Source organism: Rhineura floridana, chromosome 8, assembly GCF_030035675.1.
Source record: "Rhineura floridana isolate rRhiFlo1 chromosome 8, rRhiFlo1.hap2, whole genome shotgun sequence".
Lineage (NCBI taxonomy): Eukaryota > Metazoa > Chordata > Lepidosauria > Squamata > Rhineuridae > Rhineura > Rhineura floridana.
The window spans coordinates 110,905,923-110,933,827 of record NC_084487.1 but is presented as its reverse complement, the minus strand read 5'-3'; the positions used below and the strand labels follow the sequence as shown (position 1 = coordinate 110,933,827).

The window sequence follows — 27,905 nt, the reverse complement described above, 5'->3', positions numbered from 1 at the left end:
GTACAAATTATTACAACGTTACGGGTTGGTTGATGCCTGGAGACACATAAATCATAGAATTAAGGACTTATGTGCCTTCAAGTCTATTTTGACTTATGGCAACCCTATGAATCAGCAACCTCCAATAGCATCTGTTATAAACCACCCTGTTCAGATGTTGAAAGATCAGGTCTGCGGCTTCCTTTATGGAATCAGTCCATCTCTTCTTTGGCCTTCCTCTTTTTCTACTCCTTTATGTTTTTCCCAGCATTATTGTTTTTTCTAGTGAATTGTGTCTTCTCATTATGTGTCCAAAGTTTGATAATCTCAGTTTAATGTTGATGCGTTCCATTTCTTGCTTGACAATTTCTAACTTTCCCTGATTCATGATTCTCACATTCCACGTTCCTATTGTGTATGTCGTACAACTCTGGGCTTTCCTTTCGCATCTGTGCACATCAGCCTCTGGGCTTCCATTCGGCTTTGACCCAGTGGTGTCATTAGTCACAGTGCTACTCGTACTCGTCCGTTGTTCTTCCCCAGTAGCTCGTTGAGTGCCATCTGACCTGGGGGGTCTCATCTTCCAGTACTGTCTCGTGTTGCATTTTGGATATTCTGTTCATAGAGTTTTCATGGTAAGAGGTATTCAGAGATGGTTTACCATTGCCTTCATCTGAGTCCGGATACTTCTTATTCTGGTGTCTCAGCTTTGACCATTCCGCCTTGGGTGCCTCTGCTAGGAGTCTAGCCTCTTGGTCTAGACTCCTGACAGCATTGTTTTCAGTTTCTTCAACACTCTTGAACCCCCTCACCAGTGCATCCTAGAGGAGGAAATCATGAAATTAAGGGCTACTCTTATTATTCGTCCAGATTTAATTCATTTTTATGTTTAGATTATGTCCTTTTTTCCTGTACTTTAGCACTAGGTGTAACTAAAGCAGATATACTCCCTAGACTAATTTCAGATCATGCAGCAGTGAATATTTTACCAGACAGTCATTACTCCTCTATGTGGATTGATCCATTCCTTTTGTCTAACCAGTTAGCCTCAAAAATATTAAAAGATACATTGGTGGAATATTTCAAAATAAATACCACTCCAGAGATTAGCTACAACACCATTTGGGATGCTATGAAAGCTGCAATGAGAGGGCAATGTATAGCAGAAGCAGTAAAATAAACAAAAACGTAGAATTGACCCGATTAAAGCGCAATTATTAAAAGAAGTGGAATTATTAGAAACTCAACATAAGAAAAAAGGGTCCAAAATATTTTTGATAAATTACAAAAAAGAGAAAAGAATTAGAAGCCTTAGATTCTACAAAAATACCCAAATCACTTTGGTATGTAAAACAAAAATATTATGAATTGGGCAATAAGAATTCTAAACTTGTAGCTCATGCTCTCAAAACACGTTGCCTATCTTCTCAAATTTTAGCAGTATCCCATCTTGACAAAGAAACATAAGATAACAGAGAAATTAATAAATCTTTTGCAGATTATTATAAAGCATTATATAATTCTAGTCCCAACAAGATGGAAGATGCCAAAACATATCTCCATAGTTTTTCTGCTCCCAGACTTTCACATGCTCAACTGATTTTCTTAAATCAAGCTATCTCTGAAGAGGAAGTTTCTGCAGCAATCAAAAGGCTTCAACATAACAAAGCCCCAGGACCAGATGGGTTTAATAGCTCCTTTTACAAAACTTTTAGGGAAATACTTACTCCACATTTAATACATCTATTTAATTGTATTTGGTCCAGGGGCTCTGTTCTGGAAACATGGGAATCATCATGTATAATAGTTCTTCCAAAACCAGCTAAAGACAAGAAAAAAGTAGAGTCCTATAGATCTATAAATCTATTGAATCAGGACCAAAAACTTTTCACTGCTATCGTAGCAACCCGGCTTAATTCAATAATAACTGAAGTAGTACACCCAGACCAGACCAGACCAGAAAGTTTTCATTACAGGAAGGCATATATCCGATTACTACTTAATGTCATACATCATGCTAAACATTCTTGGAGCTGATTGAGAATATTATCTTTAGACGTGTACAAAGCCTTTGATTGTCTGAATTGGGATTTTTTGAAAAAATCCTGGAGAAATGCCAAATTGGGGGGGGGGGATTAAATGTGATAGAATGACTATACTCCAAAACTACAGCTGTAGTTTGCACTACCAACCTAGATTCTGACCCAATACCAATAAAACATGGCACGAAGCAGGGTTGCCCTTTATCACCAGTGCTCTTCGCCCTCTCCCTGGGATATTGGGGAGAGGGCGAAAAGGAACACTTACAGTATTTGTATGCTGATGATATGACTCTAATGCTAGAAAGCTCATCTGAAGCAGCCCCTGATCTCAAATCAGAACTAGACAAATTGGCAGTAATATTGGGGCTTAAGATCATTTATGATAAATCCACCATTATGTTTTTTCATACTCATCTTGAGGATCAATTGATAGTTTGTAAATTGTTAGGAGTCATGATATGCAACACTGCCTTTAGATACTTAGGAGTTTTAATACCAAGGTTTTTTTGAAGATTCTTTTCAATTAATTACCGCCTATTATTAACAGCTGGTATAGCACAGTGGAGAAGAGACACTGGCTGGGAGTCCATAGTCTGTGAGTTCAAATCCCCGCTTGTGTCTCCTGGGTGTCAAGGGCCAACTAAAGATCACCCCCACAGTGAGTGGCTCAGGGATTACGTGCCCTGCCACCTGTGCAGCCGTGGGCAAGCTGCAGAGTCCCAAGGAGCCCAGTTGCCCCCCAGCTGGCAATTGCAGACAAGGAAGGGGCTGGCTTGTGCAAGCTGAGCAGGCCCTAGCCAGCTGGGGAGGACTAGCCTCAATGGGAGGCAATGGTAAACCCCCTCTGAAAACCGCTTACCATGAACACCCTATTCATAGGGTCGCCATAAGTCGGAATCGACTTGAAGGCAGTCCATTTCCATTTTCACCACCCATTATTAAGTAAAATGAACAAAGATATAAAAAATTAGAAAAAAAATAATTTAAATATTTTGGGTCGAATAGCTTCAGTATGCATGAAAATAAGATTTCTTAACTTATTTCAAGTACAGCTATACTTATTAATTCTAAAACAATTCATAAATGGCAGAATAATTTAAATACATTTATTTTTCAAAATAAAACTAAGATTGGCTATGTCCTCTTTTTATACTCATCCACACTCTGGTGGGTGGGGACTCCCTCATTTATATTTATATTTATATTACACCACATTCCACCTGCGACAATTGGGGTTTATAATAATGAGAGAAAACATCCTGGATAAAATTTGAAGAGCAAATGCTAACATCGGGCAAATTATGGTTAATTCCATTTTTACTCATTGACAACCCTTGGTTGAAAATTACAAATCCCTTTACAAAAGCTACTTTCACAAGATGGAGTAATTGGCATTCTAAATTATCTCCTATTTACTCACCTCTGCTTCCTCTTCAGGCTTATCCAAACCTTGGTGACGACTATTTACAAAGGTATATTGCTGGGGCGGGCGGGAGAGTAAGTATACTTTTGCCTAAGAGACTTCTACCCTCAGGGACCACCAGTGTCTATCCAACAACTCAGATTAGATATTCCAACATGGGAGTTAGGATGATTGCATACTTGCCAACTGGAATATATATTGAAAGACCCTCATGAGAAATCATATGCTATAAAACCCACTACATCCTTTGAAAGGATAGTGTTGGACAAAGGATTGAGTGGAAAAGGCCTAGACTCCATGGTATATAAAGCATTAGTAGAAAAATATTCAGGAGGTCTCTTATATCTTAAGAATCAATGGGAAAAGGATTTGGGATTTATGTTGGACTCACCTGATTGGATAACGCTTTATATATTTAAACATAGTAAAACAATTTCTGCTGATCATGAATAAATTATGTTGAAAATGTTTCATAGATGGTATCACACCAGTTCAACTTGTTGGAGAGGTTGTACCCAAAAAGGAACATATTTCCATCTTTGGTGGATGTGTTGGAAGATTAAATCATTTTGGAGCATAATTCAACAAAATTATTAAAGACGATATTCACTTAAGTGTGGAACTGATTTTACTCTATTCAAGGGTGAAAATAACAATGCAAAATCCAAAAGTCTTATTTCTAAATTATTATTAGTAGCAAGGATATTGGTATTACAACAATGGAAGCTTTTGATTGTTTTAGACATACAAGCTTGGTATTGGAACATCTGGACTATCGTGATTCTGGGCAAACTAACTCTGCACCTTAGATTCCTGCAAGGCAAAGCAAAACCAGAATCCTTCATGACCATGTGGTGGAACACAGCTCAACATGATTTCACAATCAACTTTCCAAAGTCACCAGGTCTATTTGGCTGTCATGGAAAAACATTCTAGATCACTTACTTGATGGATTAACCTGGTCCTATAGTTGCCTTTCAGTTCTAGTGTTACTTACCTGTATTAATATTTTTACTTGTATGACCCCAAATTGTATTCATAATATTAGTGATAATTCATGATAGTCTACGACTCCAGGGTGGAAGGGATGGGAGGGGTTATTTGTTGGTTGAATTTTTGTTATTTGTAAAATAAATAATAAAATTATATAAAAATAAAAAACTACATTGATTCAGAAACCTGTGTTTTTAAATAGCTTTAACATAAAATAGTAGCACTGATATGCAGTGTATGTCTCTCTTTTGTTTCCTAGAAACCAAGCTATATTTTGTTATTGTCACTCTGTTATACCAGTATAGCAGAAAATCCATATTTTTATGATGGTGGTATAAAGCTGCTGTTACGCAATCAGTTCTGCATCCAGTGCTGTCTGTTAACAATGGATATGATGTTCATTTGGTATGATATTTTGTGAATATGCAGCCAAATTAGGATACACCTATGCATAATATGGTGGAAATAATAGATACTCTAGTAGCGTATGCTACAATAATTTGCAGAGTCAGTAAAATGAGTTGATTAGCTTGTTGCTAGTAAACCCACATCTTACATGCTGTGAAGAGCCTAGCCAGGTACTTAAAAAAAAAACACTTAGCAGTAACTGTTCTCTGCAGCAAGTTGTAGAGGGAGTATGAATGGTAAAACTGACTATAATATTGTTTTAGACAGTGAATCGTAAATGTAGGTCTATCACTAGACTAAGTAGTATCTGTTCTAGGAACAGTCATAGATTAGGAACCAATTGTATGGTGTCTGATGTAAAATATCAAAAGTTAAGTATAGTTTTGTATGCATCTTCCAGTCATTTTACATACAGTATCTGCACTGTCACCTGACGGCTGCAGTTCTGATCATTCTTCCTTGGAAGGAAGCATCATCGAAATAAACAGTGCTTGCTTCGAAGTAAGTGGAGTTATGTTTGCAGTAGAAGACTGTTCCATCAGTCACAAGCTGTCCAATGTATTCCTGTGTTAAACCTGGGTATTTAGTGAGGTAAAGGTAAGAGAGAAAAATTAGCTGACAGTGTTAATACTGGTTCAGACTCTAGAGAAGAATTAGCTGCTGCTGATGGTGATGGGTTTTGTGGATGTTGATTGAGCAAGGCAGTGTATTAGTTACACTAGTACTAATAACATAGGTCAGTAGTCTCAAACTTTACAGACCCAGGACACATTTTTAAACGCAATTTGCTCTAATGTGGAGAGTGTTTACTACATATATCAGTATTTCTGCTTAACCTGCGTTTCTCCTGTCTCTTTAGTGATGGTTCCCCCTCTCACCATTCTCCGGGGGGGGGGAGGAATTTACTGAGGCATCCCTGGTGGGGACCCATCTTAGACTGGGACTTAATCTAGTAGTTGCAGACCAATACTGTGGAGTGTGGAATTGTTCCTATACTGCTGATAGGATTTGATATAGAGACTTTAGTTGTAATTAGTGGTTTTCACCATGATGTTTAGGCTATATTTTTATGCTGTTAGTTTTAGGTAATGGAATCCAGTTCTAACGTTCATTGTAGGATAATAAAAACAAACCTTGTATTTCTTTAATAGTGTTTACTTTCTCTTCCCAGTTTGTCCCTTTCATTGCTTTTTTAAATTTCTCTGAGTATCATGGGACAATCCTTTTCTGTACCCCTATTATATTTATATAAAACAAAGCTGATCAATAGAACATTTTGTATTAGCCAAATTGATGAAATTGATGAAAGGTAAGCCTACAGTAATGGCTACAAATGGAATTGGCTAGAGAGAGAGCAGCCTTGTTTTGCTGTTACTTATAGGTCACGGTTGCCAGAAGCATGACATGAATAACAAGAGCTGCTTGGGAGAGTCTGGAGCAAAGAAACAGGTGGGGAGAGAGTTAACATGACCTTCTTTGTTGGTTTTCTCTGTCTACTTACACTTTCGTGAAGTGGCTTTTCTTGGCTTTTTTTAAAAAATGAAAAGGACCACTGGACTCCCATTATCACATTTATAGGCAGTGTGTACTTTAGCCCTTAGTTACATACCTAACTCAGAAGGACAACTTGGGAATTATAACCTACCCTTTCCCCTCCCTGCTGCCTTTGATTTAGTTTGTAAATCAAACTGAGGCCCTGTCTTCTTGTTACTGTACAGCACCTGGCATATTTCAGACAGTGGAGACTGGTGGCTCTGATGTCAGTGGGGCACTGAATCCCCTCTGGGTTTTAGGCTGAACTTTCAAGGAGCTGTTTGCACTAAAACCTGAAGCAGATTCACTGCCCCACTGACAGCGGAACCACTCGTTTTTTGCTGGTTTCAGGCAGGTTTTATTCTTTATTCATCAGACTGTATTAACTCTCATATAGAAATGATGATGTAAACCTGCTCCCTTCTGTAGTAGTAATCCAGTAAGCAGGAGTAGGAAGGAAGAAGTGCTGCTGAAAGGTAAGGGGTGGGTAGAAGAGAAACAGACTATAGTTCAGCTTTTGCCTACCTGATGCCTTTTCAGATGTTTTCAACTACAGTTCCCAGCATGCTGGCTGGGGCTGATTGGAGTTGAAGTCCAGCATCTGGAGGACACTAGGCTGGTGAAGCAACATCTGGAGGACACTAGGCTGGCAAAGGCTGCTATAGCTCGTGGCAGCTGCAAGATTGTGCTAGGAGTTTGGGTAGCCCCTAGCATTGGGTGCTGTCGCGTCCAGGTTGGGACTCAGGAACCAGACCAGTTGGTGAAAGCAAATCAGTTTTTATTAAAGTAATATCCAGACAAAGACTGCGCCGTCTCATGAAGTTTCACTACAAAACATAACCTGCGACTTGAAAGAGAGTTGACAGAACAAGGAACCCCTATTCCCCCTATCCTTTAAGAAGGGGGCAATCGAGCGCGAATTCTCTCACTCCACCTCAAAGTGCTCTCATCCACACCCCTCCTCTCCCCCTTCTTTTGCTGCCTCTTTTGCTGTCTCCTTGTACGTGGTGAAGGGGGTGCCACTGCCCCCTCCCCTTCTGAGGACTCTGCTTCAGGTATGGGGGGAAGCGGGGGGGCAAGGTCTAAACCATCTGGCTCCTTGCTTTTCCCTCGATCAGGAGGAGGTTGGATTCCCCCTTGCCCTCCCTCCTTCTCCAACTGCTCTAAGCTCGAAGGGGCTGGAGGCGTGGGAAGCTCACGGGAAGGATATGTGTCTGTAGGACATTCAAGGTCTTTGCTGCCAGACAGTTCTACCTCTGAGCTTTCCTCCCCCTCCTCTGCGTCTTCTTCACACGGCTCTGGCCAAAGGACCCCCTCCCTCTCCTCATCTTCTGAAACATCAGGGCCCCAATCCTGCATCCTGACAGTTACAAGGGATGATGGGAGGCCTTAACTTTCACTCTACGTTTCGCTTGACTTCTCATTGTTCAAAGAACCCCCACCCCCCTTGTTCATTTTCTCCAGTACCAGGATATAATTGCTGTTGATACCCTGGTACAGGATATGAGACTTGTCTCTCAGACCAGAAGGTGGTGCTGCAAAGCATATGACTGGCCTTATGGTCTTGCCATGTGTGTACTGCCCTCAAGTCAATCCTGACTTATGGCGACCCTATGAATAGGGTTTTCATGAGGCTGAGAGGCAGTGAATGGCCCAAGGTCACCCAGTGAGCTTCATGGCTATGTGGGGATTCGAACCCTGGTCTCCCAGGTTGTAGTCCAACACCTTAGCCACTACATTTGCACATATTGTTTTATAGACATGGGGTTGTATCCAGTGTTAGTCATACTTGGGGCAGACCCATTAAAATTTATGAACATGACTGATTTAGGTCCATTGACTCAAAAGTTTTACTCTTGAGTAAAACGTAGTTGGCAACAACCCACAGAACAGGAATAGCCAATGTGGTACCCTGCTGATGTTGCTGGACTACATGTCCATTGTTTGTGCTGGCACGGACTGATGGGAGTTGTAGTCCAATAACATCTTCAGAGCACTACATTGGCTACCTCTGTTGTAGGGTATGGAAGAGAAGGGGGAACTTGTACAGGCATCTTAACTTTTTTTACCATTTAGTTTTTATTCACAACAAACTTTCTGGATATAAGCACTCTTATACTGCCAGTCCTGTTGCTTTATTGGAAATAATCAGTGGAATGGATAAACCTCCTGTAATTACAAGTGAAATTTAAAAATGAAAATCAAACATATTTTATCCTTGTACAACATTATGTGCAGCCATCTGCAGTGTGACAAGTAATGGCACAGATATATCAATATATTGGATTGTTATTCAAGACAACATATTCTGTATTGTTTTTGACTCAGCATTAATGAGAAACTCAATTCTGTTTTGACATCTGTCATGTTGCAGTCATGGTGTCTCCATTAATCCAAGAGCAAAATTATAGTCACTATTGAAGAAAGTCTTTTCTTATTTGTGTGGAGTGTATGATGTATGATAATACAAGCTCAATCCCATCCATTTCACTGAATCTTTAAAAGGGCACAGAAACAATGAAGCATTTTAAGGCTCAGTATTAACAAAATGAGCACAGAAAAAGCAGTGCTTAGAGACTGAAGTGTAGAGGACATGGTCTCCAGCATGACAGGGGTGAGAAACATTAAGTACCCATTGACAAAAACTAAAGGCCAGATCTCTCTCATTTAGCTAGACATTGGGGCACTATGATTAGGGTTTTAATTCCTGTTGTGCTAATTTAAGTGCTGGAAGCTGCCAGGGCTGCAGCTTATCCTGCAATGTGGCACAAGGCTTATTTACATGCAGTGCTACTGAGCAACAGCACACAGTGCCTCCTCTGCACTGTTTTTCAATTGTTCTGATGTAGATTTCCCCACCATTTGTGGTGGGGCCATTGAAGCCAGGAGAATGTTCTTGGGACGCTTTTGAACAGAGGATGCATCTCTTCCATTGAAGACAGGAAGGCTGCCCTTTCTTCCTCACTTATCCAGGCTGCTCTATTGAACACAGGAGTGAGAGATGGTATCGGTTCAATCGCTACAAGAAAATATGAAGTGTACATTAGAAAGTGTTTGGCCCTGTTGTTCATTCTGTCTGGATACAGAGAGGAAACATGATATGCCAAGGGTGTGGAACCCATACCCAGGGGCCAAACAATTTCCCTATCTGGCCCATGGACATCTGCAAGATTAACCAAGGGTGGTAGGGGGAGGCAAAGTAAAACACTGAAAGGGAACAGGCTGGTTTCTCACAAAAATGAGAAGCATAGTGCTTGTATATTTTGTCTCTTATCTCAGGTTCTACAAATATTAGAAGTGTCTCCTTTTTAATAAACACAGAGGATCTGGAGATTATGGTTTGAGGGGGGAACTGCCCCCTTACACCTCTCCCTCCCCCTGTGGACATCCATAATCTGGTCCTTGGGACTCTTCCTAGGTGACGCCTATCACTAGTCCTGCTCTGTACCCTTCTCAAGTGTTTTTGCCTGGCTGGAATGTGTCATGGAACTGTGATACCGTTGCTTGCCTGAATGGAGAGGGTGTGTGTGTGTTTGTAGAAATTTCTGATTTTTCCATGGCTGGTATATAGCCTGCTGTAGAAGGATAAGAGTCACATCCACTGATCCACCCCACTTCTGCTTTTGGCATGCGGCCCCTGGAAGATTCTCCATTAGAGAATGTGGTCCTTTGGTTGAAAAAGGACCACAGAGAGCAAGGTACTTCCATGTACCCCTGATAAATGCTTTTTTTTAGGAAGTAATGAATGAATTTGCACTTTGGAACTGTTTTTTTCCTGTGTGCGCCTCTCCTTCTCCATCCATTAAGTTTGCCACTCTATTGCTGGCAGACCTTGAGTGCCTTTAACAGCTGCATGATGGCTAGAAATTCAACAAGGGTGTCTTTCTCATTGTGGTGATGCACGGATGTGGAAAATGCTCTACCTGTTTAACTTCTGCCTATCATGCAGCTATTAAAGGCACTGAAGGCCTGCCAGAAGAAAAACTGGCATCCCTGCTCTCTGCTCAGTAAGACCCGCCTATCTCACTGAAGACCTTGTATGGTAACTCAGTGTTTTGTAATATCTGCTCATAGATTGATTGATCTACAGCTGATTAAAATTGATATCTCTGTATGCACTACATACTGTTCTCCATTTTGAAGGAATCTTGGACCCTCCTCATGCACACATTCTAGGGATACCACATAGATGTTCTTTCTTGGACCACTTATGTCAAAAGGATAAAGGCAAGTAGTGTCACATCTGGCCAGCAGAGGGAGCACAAACTTTAGTTCATGGTATTGGTCTCTTAGAAGCTTGATTAGGGAATATACCCTCAGGGAAATACTTAATAGGAAGGATATTTGTTGGATAAGTTAGGGTAACTATATAAGGTACAGGTGAAGATGGAAATATATTCCTCCTCCTCCAGAGGAACTGCTTTTCACCTGGATCTTTCAAATTAGGGACTCAGGGAGATTAGGGAAATGGATTAGAGGCCCTGGAGGCTTTATGGAGAGCAGAGCATTTCCATGTATGGAGTATTTGTTTTGAGGGTTGAGTGGACCAGAGTTCAGTAAGAGGAGTTGAGACAAGAGATAATGGATAATTCAAGCACACAAGTTTTGGATTATTGCACTCTGGGATTTCAACATCATGTCGTGTGTGTGTGTGTGTGTGTACATGCATGCGTGTTTGTAAAAATATTGATTAAATGGTGACCAAATGTGCGTGAGCTATTTATAAAATAAGGTCACTACTTATGTACCTTGGAAAGATGCAAGGAATATAGCTTTGAAAGGGGCCTTGTAGTCCAATGCCCCTGCTCCGTGCAGGAAAGCCAGAGCCAGAGAATTCTTGACAGATGGTCTCCAGCCTGTGCCTCAACATATCTTACCAAACTGTGGTCCACTACTACAAGGTCTCCAGCAAGGGAGCTACTGTCTGCAAGTACCTCCAGTTGGACAGAGACCAACAGTAAAGTGAGGTGTTTGCTCAATAAAACAGGCAGGCCATCTCAAATTGTGAATGATGCCATTTACTACCATTTACCTCTGCTTGGGTATCTTATGGGTATCCTTAATATTATGTTGGCAGACAATCTTATGACACATTGTAGTATCATAAGGGAACTGATAACAAGCTGCAGCTTAAGTGACAAGCTTCGGCTGCTCCCGTATGTCAGAAGAAAGTTAATCTCCTTATATGTTCAGGTTTGTTTCCATTAAACTGGGACTTCAGAGAGTAATATATATATAAAACTGGGAATGTTTGGATTAAAATGTTGCTATGACTAGTTTGCTAAGATCTTTAGTCAGGCAAAGCAAGGCTTCCAAGCTGCTGGAGACAACTGTTGGATCTGGCACTGATGCTGCAAAAGCATACTTGTTAACTTAACACCGTTATGCACTTAATCCCTGTTAATTTAGACATGCCTTACTTGGTTGCACCCAGCCTGTAGATATTTGGTGGGGGTGAGGAGCACAGATAAGAAGCAAGGTAACCGTTTGTGTCTTTGGCAAGCTGCTCCATCTTAGTGTGGACTAAGAATGGGGATGGATAGCTGGGCTTTTCTTTTCTTTTTGTAGAGAGTTGAAGGTTGTTTTAGGTGAGCCGTAGTTGCCTATGATGTGCACACGATTCACTGTTTACAGGTTTTGAAGATATTTAAAATGCTTCAAAAGCCTGAAAAACTTATGATAGAGGTAGAGGAAAAAGGAATGAGGATGTATACCACGGTACAATTCTGACATTACCACCTTCATTTCTCTTTTTTTCTTTGTTTAAAAAGTCTGTCATCAGCTTAGAAGTGGATTCCTGTTTATGAAAAGCAGGTGCTGGGCAAAATACAGAAAACCTCAAACATGTTTTTGGAAAGATGGCATTATCAGTACCGATATATGTACTTTTATTCTTCTTGCTGAATGGTTCAGTGATTCATAGCGTAATCCCTGGTTTGCAACTCTATCAGTACAATGGAATGAGCAGAGCTCTGTACACAACTCTGTCCCATATGGCTCTTACGAGGTACAGGGAATGGTGGAATGTGGTGGGCTGCCATTGCATAGCTGAGGTCATTCTGGACACTGTTAGAAGAGACCCAAGGAGGCTTGGATCCCGTATTCATCCCCTTGCTGGCCTGGAAAAAGCCATTGCCTGGTGATACTGTGATCATGGTGTCTGTGTGTAAGTGATTTTCAGCAGAGGAACAGCAGCACAAGTGACTGCTCCACCAAGGGAGCCTTCAAGTGCTAGGCAAAGGCAATGAAGAGTCCCTAAGTGTTAAGAACCCTGAGCAGGGAGGGTGTGATATTGTATTTGATGTTATGATTCAAAGCTGTTCAGAGTTGGGATTCAAATCCATAATGGTTTTTTTGATGTGAGAGCTTTTAGCTGGGGGTTTGGTCTGTGTGCCACCAATCGGGTCTATTCAAAGGAGGGAACATCAGAAAGGCCAACTAAGGAAGTCACCATGACATCTGTAGGTCAGAGTATGTGATACATCTTAATCCTATAAAAACTTTCAGGTCAGACGTGGACCTGCTGATCTGAAAACTAACAGGCCTGTTCTTGTTGGCTACAGACGATCTTCCTCCAGGGAGCTGGGTGTGATATTGAACTGAGCACCTGTTTTTACCCTTCTAAAAATGGCATTTGTGTTCATTTCGGGGGGGGGGATGAATTCAGAAAGAATTCTTAGTGTTGAAACTTTCTAAGCTTACTATCAAAGCATGGCAGTTGAATCTTTAAAATCATATAATTTCAGCTAAGCTACATGTCTTAATCCCTCCTTAATCATAAATATCCTCTCAGTTTTTCTCAAAAGTGAAAATGGGATTTTCATTATACAAAAATAGTTTGTCAAGAGTGTTTCTCTCCCCCCCCCCTTTTCATTCTGACTGGAAAGTTGTATTTCTTTTAGAGAGACGTAACATTCTGCAAAAGAATGTTTTCCCTCTCCATATCTTTCTAGAAATGTAGCAATGTACCAAGTATCTGAGTATGCCTTTGGTTTTGGAAGTTAGAGGGATGGGAGATGGGGTGGGAATAGATGTTAACATTGTAGTAAACAGTGAACAAAACTAAGATTTCATTTTCAAGGGGCAGGCCTGGTTTTGTATGCCATGCATGACTTAGGATGACTGTGTGGGCTCCTGGAGAGGAGACTGTGCCCACTTGCTCTTTGCCAGTCATTCTGCTGCTGTATTAAGCCATGTTTTGGTTTAGTGTGTTGTCCGAACCCTGACTTGTGGTTTAGCTGTCCTGGAGAAACCACGAGACAAACCATAGGACAAACCTTGGTTACAACTTCTCTTTAGTCCAGATATAACTAAGCCACAAGCTTGGGTTTGGATAACTGAAACAAGCTTCTCTGCTCTTTTCACTTGTTTGCTGTTTGCTTTGGGTGTATATGTTTTCAGACATTCATTATGTTAGTTTTCAGTTGGTGCAGGAGCTGATGAGGCAAGTGAGACACATGACATGTTGTACACAGGCCCTGCATATGGGAGGAGTAATATACTTGGCAAGCTTCCAGTGTGGGACAAGAAGATATTTTGTAAAAACTCAAGCACCAAGTCTGGTGAGGTGTTTTAGTTACACAGACAAAATACAGTGGCAAATCTGTCATCACCATCACCTCCTCCTGTTTTTCGTCTCTCCTTATCTCTGTATGAATCTACAGGGCTTTGTCCTGGACACTTCCTTCATGTTGATCTGCACATATGCACACGCCCATTATGCAGGCCAATGCAACTTTTCCACTTCTGTCTTTCACCAGCCTCCATAGAGACCATTACAAAATATTCAGCATCAAACTGAAGGAAATGAAGACTGCTCCTCCTCCTTTGTTGATACCTTCTTGGTGTATACTTTTGATGGCATTGTGGACTCTTCATCTTTGCCATTCTTTGGTGATCTCTTCTTTGCTAGCTTTCCACCCCTGGCATTTCTCGCCCTTTTCAATCAATTTATAACACTATCCCTACTTCAATAATATCTGACTCCCACTTCTGTAAATATTGTCAGCCCTCTACTTTTAAGTTTTGAGGGGGGGGCTTCCTTAACATATCAGCTTCAAATTCTGCAAAAATCACATGGAGGTTTCTTTGAGACATGACCACTGAGAAATACCTGAATCATTATTTATCTTCTTGTTCCCCCTCCAACCTGATTTGCATTAGTCTTTTTAGATTTAGTTGTTTCCACAGAGTCTTCTCTTGGTTGTTCCTGCCACCATCATATAATGCTTTGAAAGTTTTAACCACTTAGATTATATCAATCACCTATCATTGTCTGCAAGCTTCCAATTATCTGCATTTGAAGGTCTCCCAACTTAAAAATGTGTGCCAGATCTTCCTTGTTTTTCCTTGGCTTCCTTCTAGGCTGGCAATTTTTGACTGGGACGCAGGCCTGTCTGTGCCTTTTGAAGCAGTGAGATACAGTAAAATTATTGTGCTTCTGGCCACTTCATCCATCATCCTCCCCTAAGGGTTATATTGTGCAGAACTGGTAACGTTACTCCCTGACTCCCCTAGAAAGTACTCTATCAATGGAATTGCAATACTCAGATACATTTTTTAAAATCATTTTGGGGAAAAATCAAAACTTAAGCTGCCTTTCCGAGCATAGCAGAATTGCGGAAGCATTACTTGCTGCTTGTGTTTTTACCACCTGTTTAAGCTCTGCTCATGGCCGGAGTTCGAGTCCAACGGAAGGAGGAAGTCGAATCTCCAGTAAAAGGGGCTGAGGTCCACTTAGCCTTCCATCCATCCATGGTCGGTAAAATGAGTACCCGGCATACACTGGGGGGTAAAGAAAGGCCGGGGAAGGAACTGGCAATCCCACCCCATATATATGGTCTGCCTAGTAAAACGTCGCAAGACGTCACCCTAAGACTCGGAAACGACTCGCACTACAAGTGCAGGGACACCTTTACCTTTTTATAACACTGATTTTGTGGTCAAATTGGGTTCTCAAACTGAGCCAGGAGTCTGTTTCCACTGAAATAGTAATTGAGTCCCCAGATGTAGATTTTGCCTTGGTGCAGATGGGACTAAAATCTGACTTTTGGGTTGGTTGGTTGTACCAAAATCTAGATTTGGAGAGATTGGAAGCTGTCGCTAGAAGTGTAACAACCAGGAGGTGCTGCTCTTTGGTGGAAAAGAGGCCACTGATATTAAGGTAATTTGATTTTGGTTTTTATTGTGTGTGATAACACTGTTCAGGGGACTGTTCAGAGAACCTGTCCTACTACATATGGTATATTTGCAATTTCAGTTGTCTGAGTACTGAGTCTGTTTTGTATTGTCGTTTATGCTCTGTTATTTGGCTTGTGGCCAAGGATGACTTTTTTAGGATGGAGGAAGAGCATGAGAACTTGATTCTTACCTGCGGATGCCCTCTATTAGGCAGCAAGGTTTGTCTGCTGAATCTGAAACTCTCATTCCCATTGTGAAGCATTGTAGCTGACATTAATTTGAGGTTTATAGTAGTAATTAAAAACATTTATGTAATCTTTTTGAATGTTCAAAGTGCTTCATTTCTGCAAATCTCTTTTAAACCTGATGCCATGTTTACATTAAACAGTTACCCTGCAGGAACCCATGTGTCCAAGACCTTGTTATATGTTGCGTGCTGCCCCACCCTTCATAAGTGCAGGATTGGTACACAAGCATAGCATTCATCCAGGCCAAGGGTCCATTCTTGGCATACTAATTTGGGATGGGGAGGAATCCAATTTAAATGAGGTGCTTGCAGCAACGCCACAGTTCCAATTTTTTTTTTTTGGCTTAGGTGTTTGCTTTGTTTACTGACTTGTCTGATGCACAGAAGTGAGTGAATAATTCTTGTTACAAATCTGGAGGTAAAGTCAGTAGAACATTAGGTAATAAATGAGATTGAATGTAAGTGAGCTTGTATAGTAATTGATGAGAGAGATAAACAGAGCTCTTTCTGCACACAGATGTAATCTGTCTTGTTTGTTTTTGTCATCCAGAGATATTTCAGTTCTCTAAAATTATTCCCTGCATATGAACTAGTAAATATTTTTCTGACCTTGAATAAGTTTAAAAAAACATGGAAGGATATATAAACTGAGACATTAAGATTGGCTTTTATGTATTCTACAAATCATAAATTTCAATTCAAATGATGGCCACAGTCCCATGCAGGTACCTGTGATCGAACAAAAGCAAATTTGTTTATTATGAACTTGCATCATATTTAAAATCTCTTTAGCTATGGCTGTCAACAAATGGCTTACTTGACCTGTTGCATCTTCCATTCATAAGGATTCTTCTACAAGTGATAATTGAGATTTTTATAGATACATAACTTGTAAATTATGCAGCTTTTGAAGACTGCTTCTCTAATGACTCTAATGCTGGCTCCTGGATCAGTTGATAGGGAAATAGTCAGTGTACATAACATGTGTTTGCATATAAAAGCCCTGTCTTTCAGCAGCAGAAAACAGAGGAGGCATAAGTGTCCCTCATCTACCTGTCTCTTTTTTACTGATAAAGTCCTGCTAACCAGTTTGTGCCTTATTTCAGGAACATCATAAAATCACCTGCAGGCATTAAAACCCACTTTTATCGCAGGCCAAGTGAACTGTCAACTAGTGAGACTGTACATATTATACGTTTATATACAGACTTCATATTTCACTACCTCAAGGAATACATTGACCTCAACTCTTCCTTGGAAACTGCCTATCCCTAAGGTCATAGAATCATAGAATAGTAGAGTTGGAAGGGGCCTATAAGGCTATCGAGTCCAACCCCCTGCTCAGTGCAGGAATCCAACTTAAATCCACAGGTGGCTGTCCAGCTGCCTCTTGAATGCCTCCAGTGTTGGAAGCCCACCACCTCCCTAGGTAATTGGTTCTATTCTCCGTAGGTAATTGGTTCTATTGTTGTATCACCTAACAGTTAGGAAGCTTTTCCTGATGTTCAGCCGAAATCTGAGTTCCTGTAACTTGAGCCCATTATTCTGTGTCCTGCACTCTGGGATGATCGAAAAGAGATCCTGGCCCTCCTCTGTGTTGCAACTTTTCAAGTACTTGAAGAGTGCTATCATATCTCCCCACAGTCTTCTCTTCTCAAGGCTAAACATGCCCAGATCTTTCAGTCTCTTCTCATAGGGCTTTGTTTCCAGTCCCCTGATCATCCTTGTTGCCCTCCTCTGAACCTGTGCCAGTTTGTCTGCATCCTTCTTAATGTGTGGTGTCCAGAACTAGATGTAGTACTCGGGATGAGGCCTAACCAGTGCTACATAGAGGGGAACTAGTACATCATGTGATTTGGAAACTATACTTCTGTTAATGTAGCCTAAAAGAGCATTTGCCTTTTTTGCAGCCACATCACACTGTTGGCTCATATTCAGCTTGTGAACAATTCTAAGATCCTTCTCACTTGTAGTATTGCTGAGCCAAGTATCCCCTTCTAATAACTGTGCCTTTGGTTTCTTTTTCCTAGATGTAGAACTTCGCACTTATCCCTGTTAAATTTCATTCTGTTGTTTTCAGCCTAATGCTCCAGCCTATCAATATCACTTTGAATTTTGTTTCTGTCCTTCATGGTATTAGCTTTCCATCCCAATTTTGTATAATCTGCAAATTTGATAAGCCTTCTGTGCACCTCCTCATCCAAGTCATTAATAAAAATGTTGAAGAGGACTGGGCCCAGGACTGAGCCCTGCGGTACCCTACTCACCTCCGTCCATTTTATTTATCAATATTTATTTATCAATAAATCTTTATATTTATCTTGGCAGAAGTCAGCATCTGTTCAGTCCTTTGTTTCTTTTAAAACAAAAGCAAACATTGAACAGTCATAATCATTCAAGAAAAATCTTTTAAAAGTAGTGAAACTCGTTCAAGGTCAGTTTACATAGTTTGCTGTTGAATCCATAATACCTTGTTTGGGAAGTGGGGAGGGGGAGAGTACAGGAGGGAAATGCATAGTATAAATCTTTCGTATTTCAGAAATCACAAGGAGGCATAATGTGTTGTGGGACAAAGCACACAACTGTAGAATCGAAAGAATTTCCCTTTAACATTTCATATCTGGACTAGCAAGTGTAGTGTGGTTTTTCAAGAAACGGAAACTCTTTCCATAGACTGTTAGACTTCCATAATGAAGAGTTAACAAAGGGAGTATGTCTGAAGCATATGAAGGGAACCATGATGACTTTTTGATAGTTGCACACCTTAGGTCATAGAGAAAGAATACTTTGCTATGTATAATGGCTCTTCTTAATCACCTTTAGCAAACCAGGTATTTATTTAACTTATATCTATGTTGCCCTCTAGGGAATAACATTATTGATGAAGCATTACTTTCTTTGTGTGTGGTCACTATCTAATTGAAAGTTTGTAACACTCTGATTTTGTGGTCATAACAGGCTGCCCAAATTGGATTCTCATGGGAAATTCAAACTGAGGCAGGAATCTCTTTCCATTGAAATGGTGCAACTTCTCATGTAATTGGATCCCCCAAGGTACATTTTGTTCTGATATGGGCCAAAATCTAGCTTTTGGGTGATAGGCTGTACCAAAATCTGGACCTGGAGAGGTAGGAAGCTGGTGCTTGGAGTGCAAGAACCGGAACATTCTGTTTTATTTATTTGTTTGTTTATTTATTTATTTATTAGATTTATATCCTGTCCTTCTTCCCAGAAGGAGCCCAGGGCAGCTGTTCTTTTGACTTCTAGTATTTATACAAAGCCCAGAGGCTTCAGATTGTCCCCAAGTCTGAGTGGTAAGCAGTGTTGCATACCACCATCTTCTGCACATATAGAGGGCTCTGAGGCTTGAGCGTATGCAGTCCAGGTTAGCTTGTTGAGATTAAGAAGGCTAAGCCCTGGTCCCAGAAGCTGAGGCTCTTGGTTTATGCTCAGGAGTTCTTGTTGTGCATCGTTATGCTTCTTAATGTTTGACCAATGAAAGATATTTTACCAGTGTTTGTCTGTTTTTCACTGAGACAAAGGTGATGATGAGTAATCACAGTTCACTGGGACAGTTTTATTGCTTGGAGCTGATTTGTTGGTTACCAGACCTACTTCTGTTTTCGGTAAATATATTTCATATTTCAGGTTATGGCCAGATAAGATACTTGAGACAAACGTGAGAAGAAAGTTTGACTGCTGTGAGCATAGAAGATGTGATCACATCGCATCTACAAGGGAATAGGTTAATTAAAGGTGTAAGTTAGTAGTGTTTCCATTAAAGCAGAGGTTAATGAGCACTTCCTAAACTGTCCTGTTAATAATCTACTGTTGCAGCAAGTGGGAATTCATTCAGGATGGCTGAAGGTGGAAATAAATCTTGTCATCTGTGTTGAGTGGTGTAGTTAATATTGCATAAGATTATGGATTCTAAGCTCATCCTTTGTGAAAAATGTTCCTAAATTTCTTTTGTGGAAGGGGTCTGATGGGTAGTGGATTCATGGAAGGGGCAGAAAGAAAATGACCTGCTTTTTATTTATATATTCAATTAGTTTATAAACCACCCTTCAACAAGTATTTCCAGGACAGGTCAAATTAAAAAAAAAGTAATTCCTAAAATGCTGTGTTTTTGGTATCTGGAGCACAGGTATATTTCCCTTCCATATTTAATGTGTGGCGGGGAGGAGAGAAACAGGTATCACTGGGAAAGGACCTTAGCTGAGTGTTATGGCATCTGTCTTGCATGTAGAAGGTCCCAGGTTAGTCCCTGGTGTCTCCAGGTAGGTCTGGCTTAGATCCTAGTCTGAAATCCTGTAGAGCTGCTGCAAGTCAGAATACACAATGCTGAGCTAAATGGAACAATGATCTGACTTGGTATAAGGCAACTTCCTATGTTCCTGTGATCTGTGTCTCAAAAATCACTACTGCTGCACTACATAATCAAGTCTTTCCTCTGGATTCCTTTCCCACTGCATTCAAAAACCCTGTTGCTTCCCCTGTTGTAAAGAGAGAGATGATGGTGATTGTCATTATTCTGCTGTCATCATTCTGCTCTTCCTCCTGAAAGGAGTCTATAGTAGCAAACAACAAGTGATAAAACAATGAAAACATCTTAAAAACAATTCTAGTACAGATGCAGATTGGCTTAAAGGTCTCTACTTGAAAGCCTTATTAAAAGAGGGTCTTCAGTAGGCACCAAAAAGGTAACACAGATGGCACCTGTCTAATATTAAAGGGGAGGGAATTCCAAAGGATAGTTGCCACAACACTAAAGGTCCACTTCTATGTTGTGCAGAACGGACCTCCTGAGAAGATGGTATCTGCAGGAGGCGTTCACCCACAGAGCACAGTCATCGACTGGGTATATAAGGGGTAAGACAACTTTTCAGGTATCCTGGTCACAAGATGTATCAGGCTTTATACACCAAAACTACCATCTTGAACTTAGCCTGGCAGCTAATTGGTAGCCAGTGTTTTTAATTTCTATTCTTTCACTCTAATTACTGCTTTCTGTCTACCGCCTCTTCTCTTGACCCCTTCCAGCCTGGCTTCTGCCCTGTGCATGCCATCGAAACTGTTCTTAGCAGATTCACACTCTCCTCACTGCCAGATCCAAAGTCTGTGCCCTGTTCTCCCCCTTCTTGACCTTTTTGTTGCTTTTGTTACAGTTGTCTACTTTCTCTTGCTTGACTCCCTTTATGCTCTAGATATCTATTTTGTTCTGTTCTAGCTAGTTCTCTTCTTACCTGCTTAATCATTCTTGCAACATTGCTACAGGAGGAAGCTCTTCCATGGCAATCCCTCTTTCCATTGGGGTTTTTCCGGGATCTGTTCTTGGTCCTTTCCTGTCTGCATGATATTCCTGGATGACCTTGTCACATCCTATAACTTCCAGTACTATGTGTCAATAACATCCAGTTCTGCGTCTTTATTCCAATACTTATGCCATCCAGTCCACATCTCCCACTGCTTGCATGCTTCCCAAGTTGGCATGCAAATTTCAAAACTTCTCAAGCCCTCTACTTATATGCTCTCCTTATCCATTACCAATTGCATAATTCTCTAAGCTGAACAAGCGTGACATCCTAGCTTTCTTTGAGTCTGTCTCCACGTCATGTCACTTCTCCCTTTACAGCACTGCAGAAGTATCTGTCTGTCTCTCTGTCTCTGTCTCTCATGAAAACTCTGGTTTGCACCCTGCTCATCTCTCATGTTGACTGCTATAACTATCTTATCCCTAGTCTTCCTTTGTCTCTCCTTCGCCTGTACATCTCTATTCAGAATTCTGCTGCCAAACCATCCCCCTCTCTCATTGCTATGACCAATTGAAGTGTCTCCCTAAACCTGGGTGGAGAAACTTTCAAGTCATGTGAAATGGTACTATCCAGACATAGGTTTACCACTGAGAATTAGGCCACAGAAACAGTAATCTGCTGATCATTTAAAATATCTACATAAACAGAGACAATCATTCAGATGTAAAAAGTAATGTTGGAAACAGGCAACAGACATATGCACAAATTTTTAAAAAGCAACATTAGTACCGCAAAAATGTGTTCGCAGTCTCACTTGGGAAATCAATCTGGATACCATTGAATGTTTTCTTTTGCCAACCCAGCAAGCCAAAACCTTTTTAAGAGTACCAGTTCTCCTTCCCAGATGTTCTTTGCCTCATGACCATTGTTTGTAACAAGATGAGAAAGGCCTTGCTGCAGAATACACAGGGTTTTTTTTCAAAAGCCAGACCCAATCCACTTAATATTTGGGGTAGATCTACAGCCATGATAGCATGCTGTGAATGTTGTTGACAAACCACCTTGACAGCCTTTTATATCCAAACTCTTCCAATATGAAGTGCTGTGAAGGCAAAAAGGATGTTCCTTTAGGTGCTAACATGTATTTGAATATGCAGTATTAGCCAATATACTTTTCAAGAAATATCTACTTTCCTGTCCCAGAAATTTAATAATGAACAGTTTTTCAATTTAGACAAGGCCCAATTAGGGGGAAAATTTCCTCTATCAGAAGGAAATGGGTCAAGTGATTCTCAAATGTAGCTGTGCACACTGCAGTCCATGGATAAACCACTGCTATGTTACTGGGTATCTCACTTTTTCATAGTCCACAAGAATAATTTGGAGTCAGGTTTAAATCTCACAATGAAATAGCAAAGCCATTAAAACTTTGAGCTTCCATTTTGGAGGGGGGGAAAGTAACTAATAAAACCACCAAATTTATATATTATGGTTGGGAAACTTGTGGCCAGATTACGTTGGACTCCAACTCCCATCAGCCTCAGCCAACATGGTCCAGCATCATAGGGAAGGTCTCAGGTTCTCTAGTTCTGGTATGTTCAAAGTGTTGCGGGGGGGGGGGCTTTTCAAATTTTGTACACAACAATTAAATCTGAAACCCATCAGCTACTTTTTATTTAGATGTTTGAAGCATATATTTGGCAATTTCCTCTGTGGGCTGAAATGCAAGAGCCCCCATCAGTATTGGCATTCCATAGGCTCTTGATGCCCTCCCCGGACTCGAAGAACTTGGACTCAGACACAGCTGTGTTTTTTTTCTTTTACTGTAGTAAGAGACAGCTTCACTTCAGTGCACTTCATGAATCTACCTACGGCTTACTCAGTACTCATCATCTCTCTGGGACTAACTAGGCTCAACTTTGTGGCACTAAGACGTTGACTCAGCAACTACTCCCCCCCCGACTCGACTTAAGTAAGGCTGGGCGGGCACCCTGCTTGTGTGTGCCAACTGTCATTGTTGGGAGCGCGCATGCAGGAGAAGACTCTGCCTCAGTTGTGTCTGTTGAATTTCCCACTGCACCCATCGCCTGGTGCGAGGCAAAGGCACAGCCCCCATCTCCATTCCATCTTCCCCCTCCGAGGTGGGAAGGCTGCCTGCGGGTGACATGGGCACAGGGAGAGGGAAAGCATCAGGCACCTGGAGCTGCTGGGGTTGAATTGTCAAAGTCCAAAGCAGGGGCACCTTCTGAGTCCAAATCCCTGCTTGGCCCTTCAGTGGCTCAAACATCCCACCCTAAGTCCTCTTCCTCCTCCGCTTTGTTCTCGTCAGTCCACCCCCCCTCCAGCAGGGCTCACAACACTTGAAGGCACACCTGTTTAGACAAACATTCTCTTGAATTGATTGGAAAACACCACAGAGGAGGCCCTGTCATGGATTGACACAAACTGGGCCAGAGGCAGCACCACAAACCAGGCCTACACTGTTGATTGTAGGGCCAAGACAGTTGATATTGGGGGAGTCACTCCGTTAGGTACTTGGATTTCAAGCCATCTAGGACTTTGTATGCTGGTACTATTATTGAATTGAGATCGGTAGCTCACCAGCAGCCAATGCAGAGCTTTCAGGACTGGTGACACATGGTCCCATTGGGCTGCCCCACTTACCAACCTAGCAGCTGCATTCTGCACTAGCCATAGCCTCCAGACCATCTTCAAGGGCAGCCCCACATAGAGTGCATCACAGTAGTCCAGTCGGGAGGTCACTATAGCATGGACAAATGAAGTCAGACTGTCACAGTCCAGGAATGGCTATAGCTAGTGAACCAGCCTAAGCTGGGCATAAGTACTCCTAGCCACAGAAGCCACTTGAGACTGTGTGACAAGTTGGGATAATGGGACTCTCCTTTCTTTAGTTAGCTTGGTTCCCTTCTTTCCCTCTTTCTTTCCCCTTTTGTTGTTTTGAACTCGATTCAGTCAAGGATCTTAGAAAAAGCATCACTATGTACTTCCTAAGCTCTATTCAAGAAAGCCTACTGACTATCATTCAAACTAATATAATATTCTTATAAACTTACTGAAATCATCACACTATAGAAAAATATAGGGTTATGATAGATACTATGTTGTGGGAACAGGGCCAGCTCTAGGATAAATAGTGCCCTGGGCAAGAAGTGCCTTTGATGTCTCCCCCCCCCCAAGCTAGCTTTGCCAGGGCCGGCACCAGCCTGCTGCAGGCCCTCACCGCCCCCCTGTGAGTGTGGGTGCTTGCATGTGTGCCTGAGCATGTATGTTCACACACATTTAAATATGCATGGTTGTGCCACCTTGCACTTCAGGTCACATGCCTGTCATCTTGAGTAAAGACAAGCATGCTTGACCCGAGGGGAGAAAGGAAGAAGACGCTGAGGAACTGTCACCATCCAGCTGCCATAGTGGCCTCTCCCTCCTTCCCTTAACTGTCACCGCAGGGGCACCTGCAGTGGAACCTTGAGAGGAGAGGAGAAGAAGCAGTAACAGATTCTTCTTAAACAAGCTATCTTTTCCATTTTATTATAACTTGAAAAAAATAATTACTTATTGTTGTAATAATCTTATGTAAACCACTTTGTGAAGTCCACCTGAAAAGCGGTATATAAATAAAATTAAATAAATAATAATTAAAAATAATGCATGAGGTGAAGCAACTAGGTGGATTTAAGCACCTGCTGGCTCTCTCTGTGTGTGATGTCAGCTAGAAGGGTGGAGCTTTTGCTCCACAATCAGCTCCAATGTCTGGTTGCGGCTTGCAGCCTGATGCTGTCAGCTCCACTCTCCCAGCTGCAGGAGCCCTCAGCTAGTGCCCAGCCTGGTCACCCGCTGGCACTGAGCCTGAGCTTTGCAGAGCCACCCAGATGTTTTGTGGGGCCTGATGCAGGTGTGCTGCTGCCCCTACAAGGGCCCATGCATTCCTGTACAAAGTTGGGGGCCACATGCAAGAATTATTGCATGTACAGACTACACATGAGAATTCTTGCCTGCAGCTCCTCCTTGCCCTGGGATCAAGCACAATGATAGATGTGCTTCCTTTTTCTTACATGGAGATAAGGGGATAGGGATTGGGTTGTGCTTCTCCTAAGTATCTCCTCCAAATTCCTTTTCTGACAGAGCTGCTTTCTGCTTCCTGGGGCTCAGTCTGTCTTCTGGTTGTGGCCTGTTGCTCGCCTTCTCCACTATTCACTCAGAAAGGATTCCTCCCTTAAGGTGTGGTCTCACACCTCTGCTGCACCTTTCCTGGTGGTAGGGCCGGCTCCAGGAATGCCGGGGCCCTTGGGCATCAGCCTGCCCCGGGCCCCTCCGCTCCCCTTCCATGATCCATGGTACAAGACACGCTGTGGATCGCAAGACAAGAGCTTCCGAGCCGCCCGCCGCCCGCCACCATCCCCCCACTTCACCTACCTTTCTCTGCTGTTCTTTGCAGCTGTGCGCACTGCACGCACAGGGTTGCCATCAATCAAGATGGTGGCAGAGCCTCCAGTCCCTTACGGAAACCTCGGCCGGCATCTTGATTGATGGCAACCCTGCGCGTGCAGTGCGCGCAGCTGCAAAGAACAGCAGAGAAAGGTAGGTGAAGTGGGGGGATGGTGGCGGGCGGCGGGTGGCTCGGAAGCTCTTGTCTTGCTATCCGCGGTGTGGCTCGTGCCACGGATCACAGAAGGGGAGCAGAGGGTCCCTCAAGGGCCCCCCAGGGACTCCTGTAGCTGCAGGCCCCTCGGGCCAGGGCCCAACCTGGCCGCCCTTTGGAACCAGCCCTGGGTAGCTGCCTATCCATCCAAGAACATTGCTCAAATCTTTGATCTCTCTGCCTCTGTGCTATAGTTTGCACAAGCAAAAGGTCGAAAAGCCATATTCTGAGCAGTAGTCATGCACTGTACTACATAGCAGATCTATCACAGGTTTTAGTTTTAATACTTTTTGTTTTGTAGCAGGTCTTATGTTTTGGTAAGGATTCGTTATTTTAGAATATCCATTATTTTTCTCTTTAGAAATAAGGAAAAAAGTTACAAATAAAAGTATCCAACTGACATCTTACAGTTTACGGTTTTATTTTATTATTTTGTATATAGTGCTTATAGTGTTTATTATACACAAAGCTTGGAAGTAATTCGTTACAAGTAATGAATTACTTGCAATTCATTACTTTTTTAAGGAACAAGTGGGTAATTCCTTTACATTTTGATTGTAATAGAACTAGGAGTAATTTTATTACTTTTCTGGAGTAATTGTAATGTTTCCAGCATTACGTTTGGGCATTACTTGGGGTGGGGGAGCAGGGCAAGTCTGCTCCTCTGATTTGTGAATGAAAATCATGTGCCTCAAACTGGCCTTTTGTGCAGTGTCACTCTTCCCTCATGCTCTGTGAGTGGGTAGGAGGCGACGAGGGAGGAGGTGGAGAGTGAGATGGGGTGGAGTGCAGAAAACAATTGTTTTAAAAAATAGATGGTGGTGGTGAAGAATGGAGTGGCTGGAAAAAGGAGCCGGAGAGCAAGAACATGGGTAAAGGAGGAAGAGGAGGAAGAGGCAGCAGCAGCAGCAGCAGAATGGAGATAAAGGACTGTGGAGGTGAAAGATGACGTGTGTGTGTGTGTGCGCGCGCGCACGCACTTGGCACACAAAGTGGTCTCCACTACCCTATCTGACTACTGTGCTGCATTTGCAGTATTTTAACTTTTTTGCATCTCAGAAGAAAATGTTTGCTTGGGTGAGTGCCCCTTAGTTATTGGCAGGGCAGGGTCTGGGAGGTGGTTACGTGAGAGAGATTATGCTTGCTGGCTGAGGGGGGGTTGCACTTGGTTTGGCGTGCAAAGATCTGACTAATGGTCTCTGCCTTCCTCCCCACCTCCCTTACTAGTGGAGAGACTACCATTGCCATCGTATGAATGAAAAGAATTATTCTGCTACCTCTGTATGTGTGTGTTTATGTTTAATGTTGTTTTAGGCTGCTTAGATGTAGGCTTTTTTTAAAAAAAAGTAACTGAAATATAATTGTAGTGATTACTTTTGATAAAAAGTAAAGTAATCAGTTACTTCCAGAGCAATTGTAATTGTGACGTTAATTACTACTTTTTGGGTCCATGTAATTGTAACTGTAATTTATTACTTTTAAAAACTAATCTCCCAAGCTCTGATTATACAGCCACAAGAGTGGCTGTATACTATAGTCAGCATGGATTTTTCGCATTCTGCAATGTTAAATTGAAAATACCCCCCATGCCATTCTGATGCTTCCCATAAGCTCACTTCAAAACAAAACCTTAAAAAACTTATAGTCCTGAACTCAGAAACACTTGCTTAACAGCCCTCTAAATGTTCATGGCGATACACAAAACAATCAGAGAGAATCCAGAGTTCAAAGTGTAAAAAGAAAGAGAAAAACCAGACCCCTTTTGGACTTGTTTCTGTCAGAGTTCTCATAATTTGTTGAAATTAATTAAAAATCAGCTATATTCACTACCTGTAATCCTATTATTGACCTTGCCCCTTACTCTGACCTTCATCTTCTGCAGTTTAAAAGTTAAAAAAAAATAATCTGGCTGATTTTTAATTAATTTAAGAAAATTAGCATTGAACTGAATGATAATGTTGGGCATGCTCAGTAAGAACCAACTGTCAATGTTCTAGAAGCCAGACTCACAGCTGCTTGGCTTGGCTAATCAGGGGGCCACACCCACACCGGACCTTTATTTCACTTGAGACAGTCATGGCTTACCCCAAAGAATCCTGGGAAGTGTAGTTTGTGAAGGGCGCTGAAAGAAGACTCTTATTTCCCTGGCAGGGCTCCAGTGGCCAGAGTGGTTTAACAGTCAGCC

General features: G+C 41.8%; 1 protein-coding gene across 10 annotated transcripts in view; it reads left to right on the top strand.

Annotated features, from left to right (window-relative positions):
- LHFPL3 (LHFPL tetraspan subfamily member 3) overlaps positions 1 to 27,905 on the top strand; it is a 425,978-nt gene that overhangs the window by 87,741 nt on the left and 310,332 nt on the right. Inside the window, exons 5-6 of one of the 10 annotated variants that reach the window (XR_009764495.1) lie at positions 3,459 to 3,518; positions 4,187 to 4,528. The exons of 8 other annotated variants lie outside the window; for them this stretch is intronic. Coding sequence is in view for 1 of the 2 variants with exons in the window: in XM_061640441.1 (XP_061496425.1) it covers positions 4,187 to 4,380 (194 nt within the window). In the remaining variant the exon portion in view is untranslated. Of the gene's footprint in view, positions 1 to 3,458; positions 3,519 to 4,186; positions 4,529 to 27,905 lie in introns of those variants that run through there. One more of the 10 variants, XM_061640441.1, reaches the window with a different exon arrangement.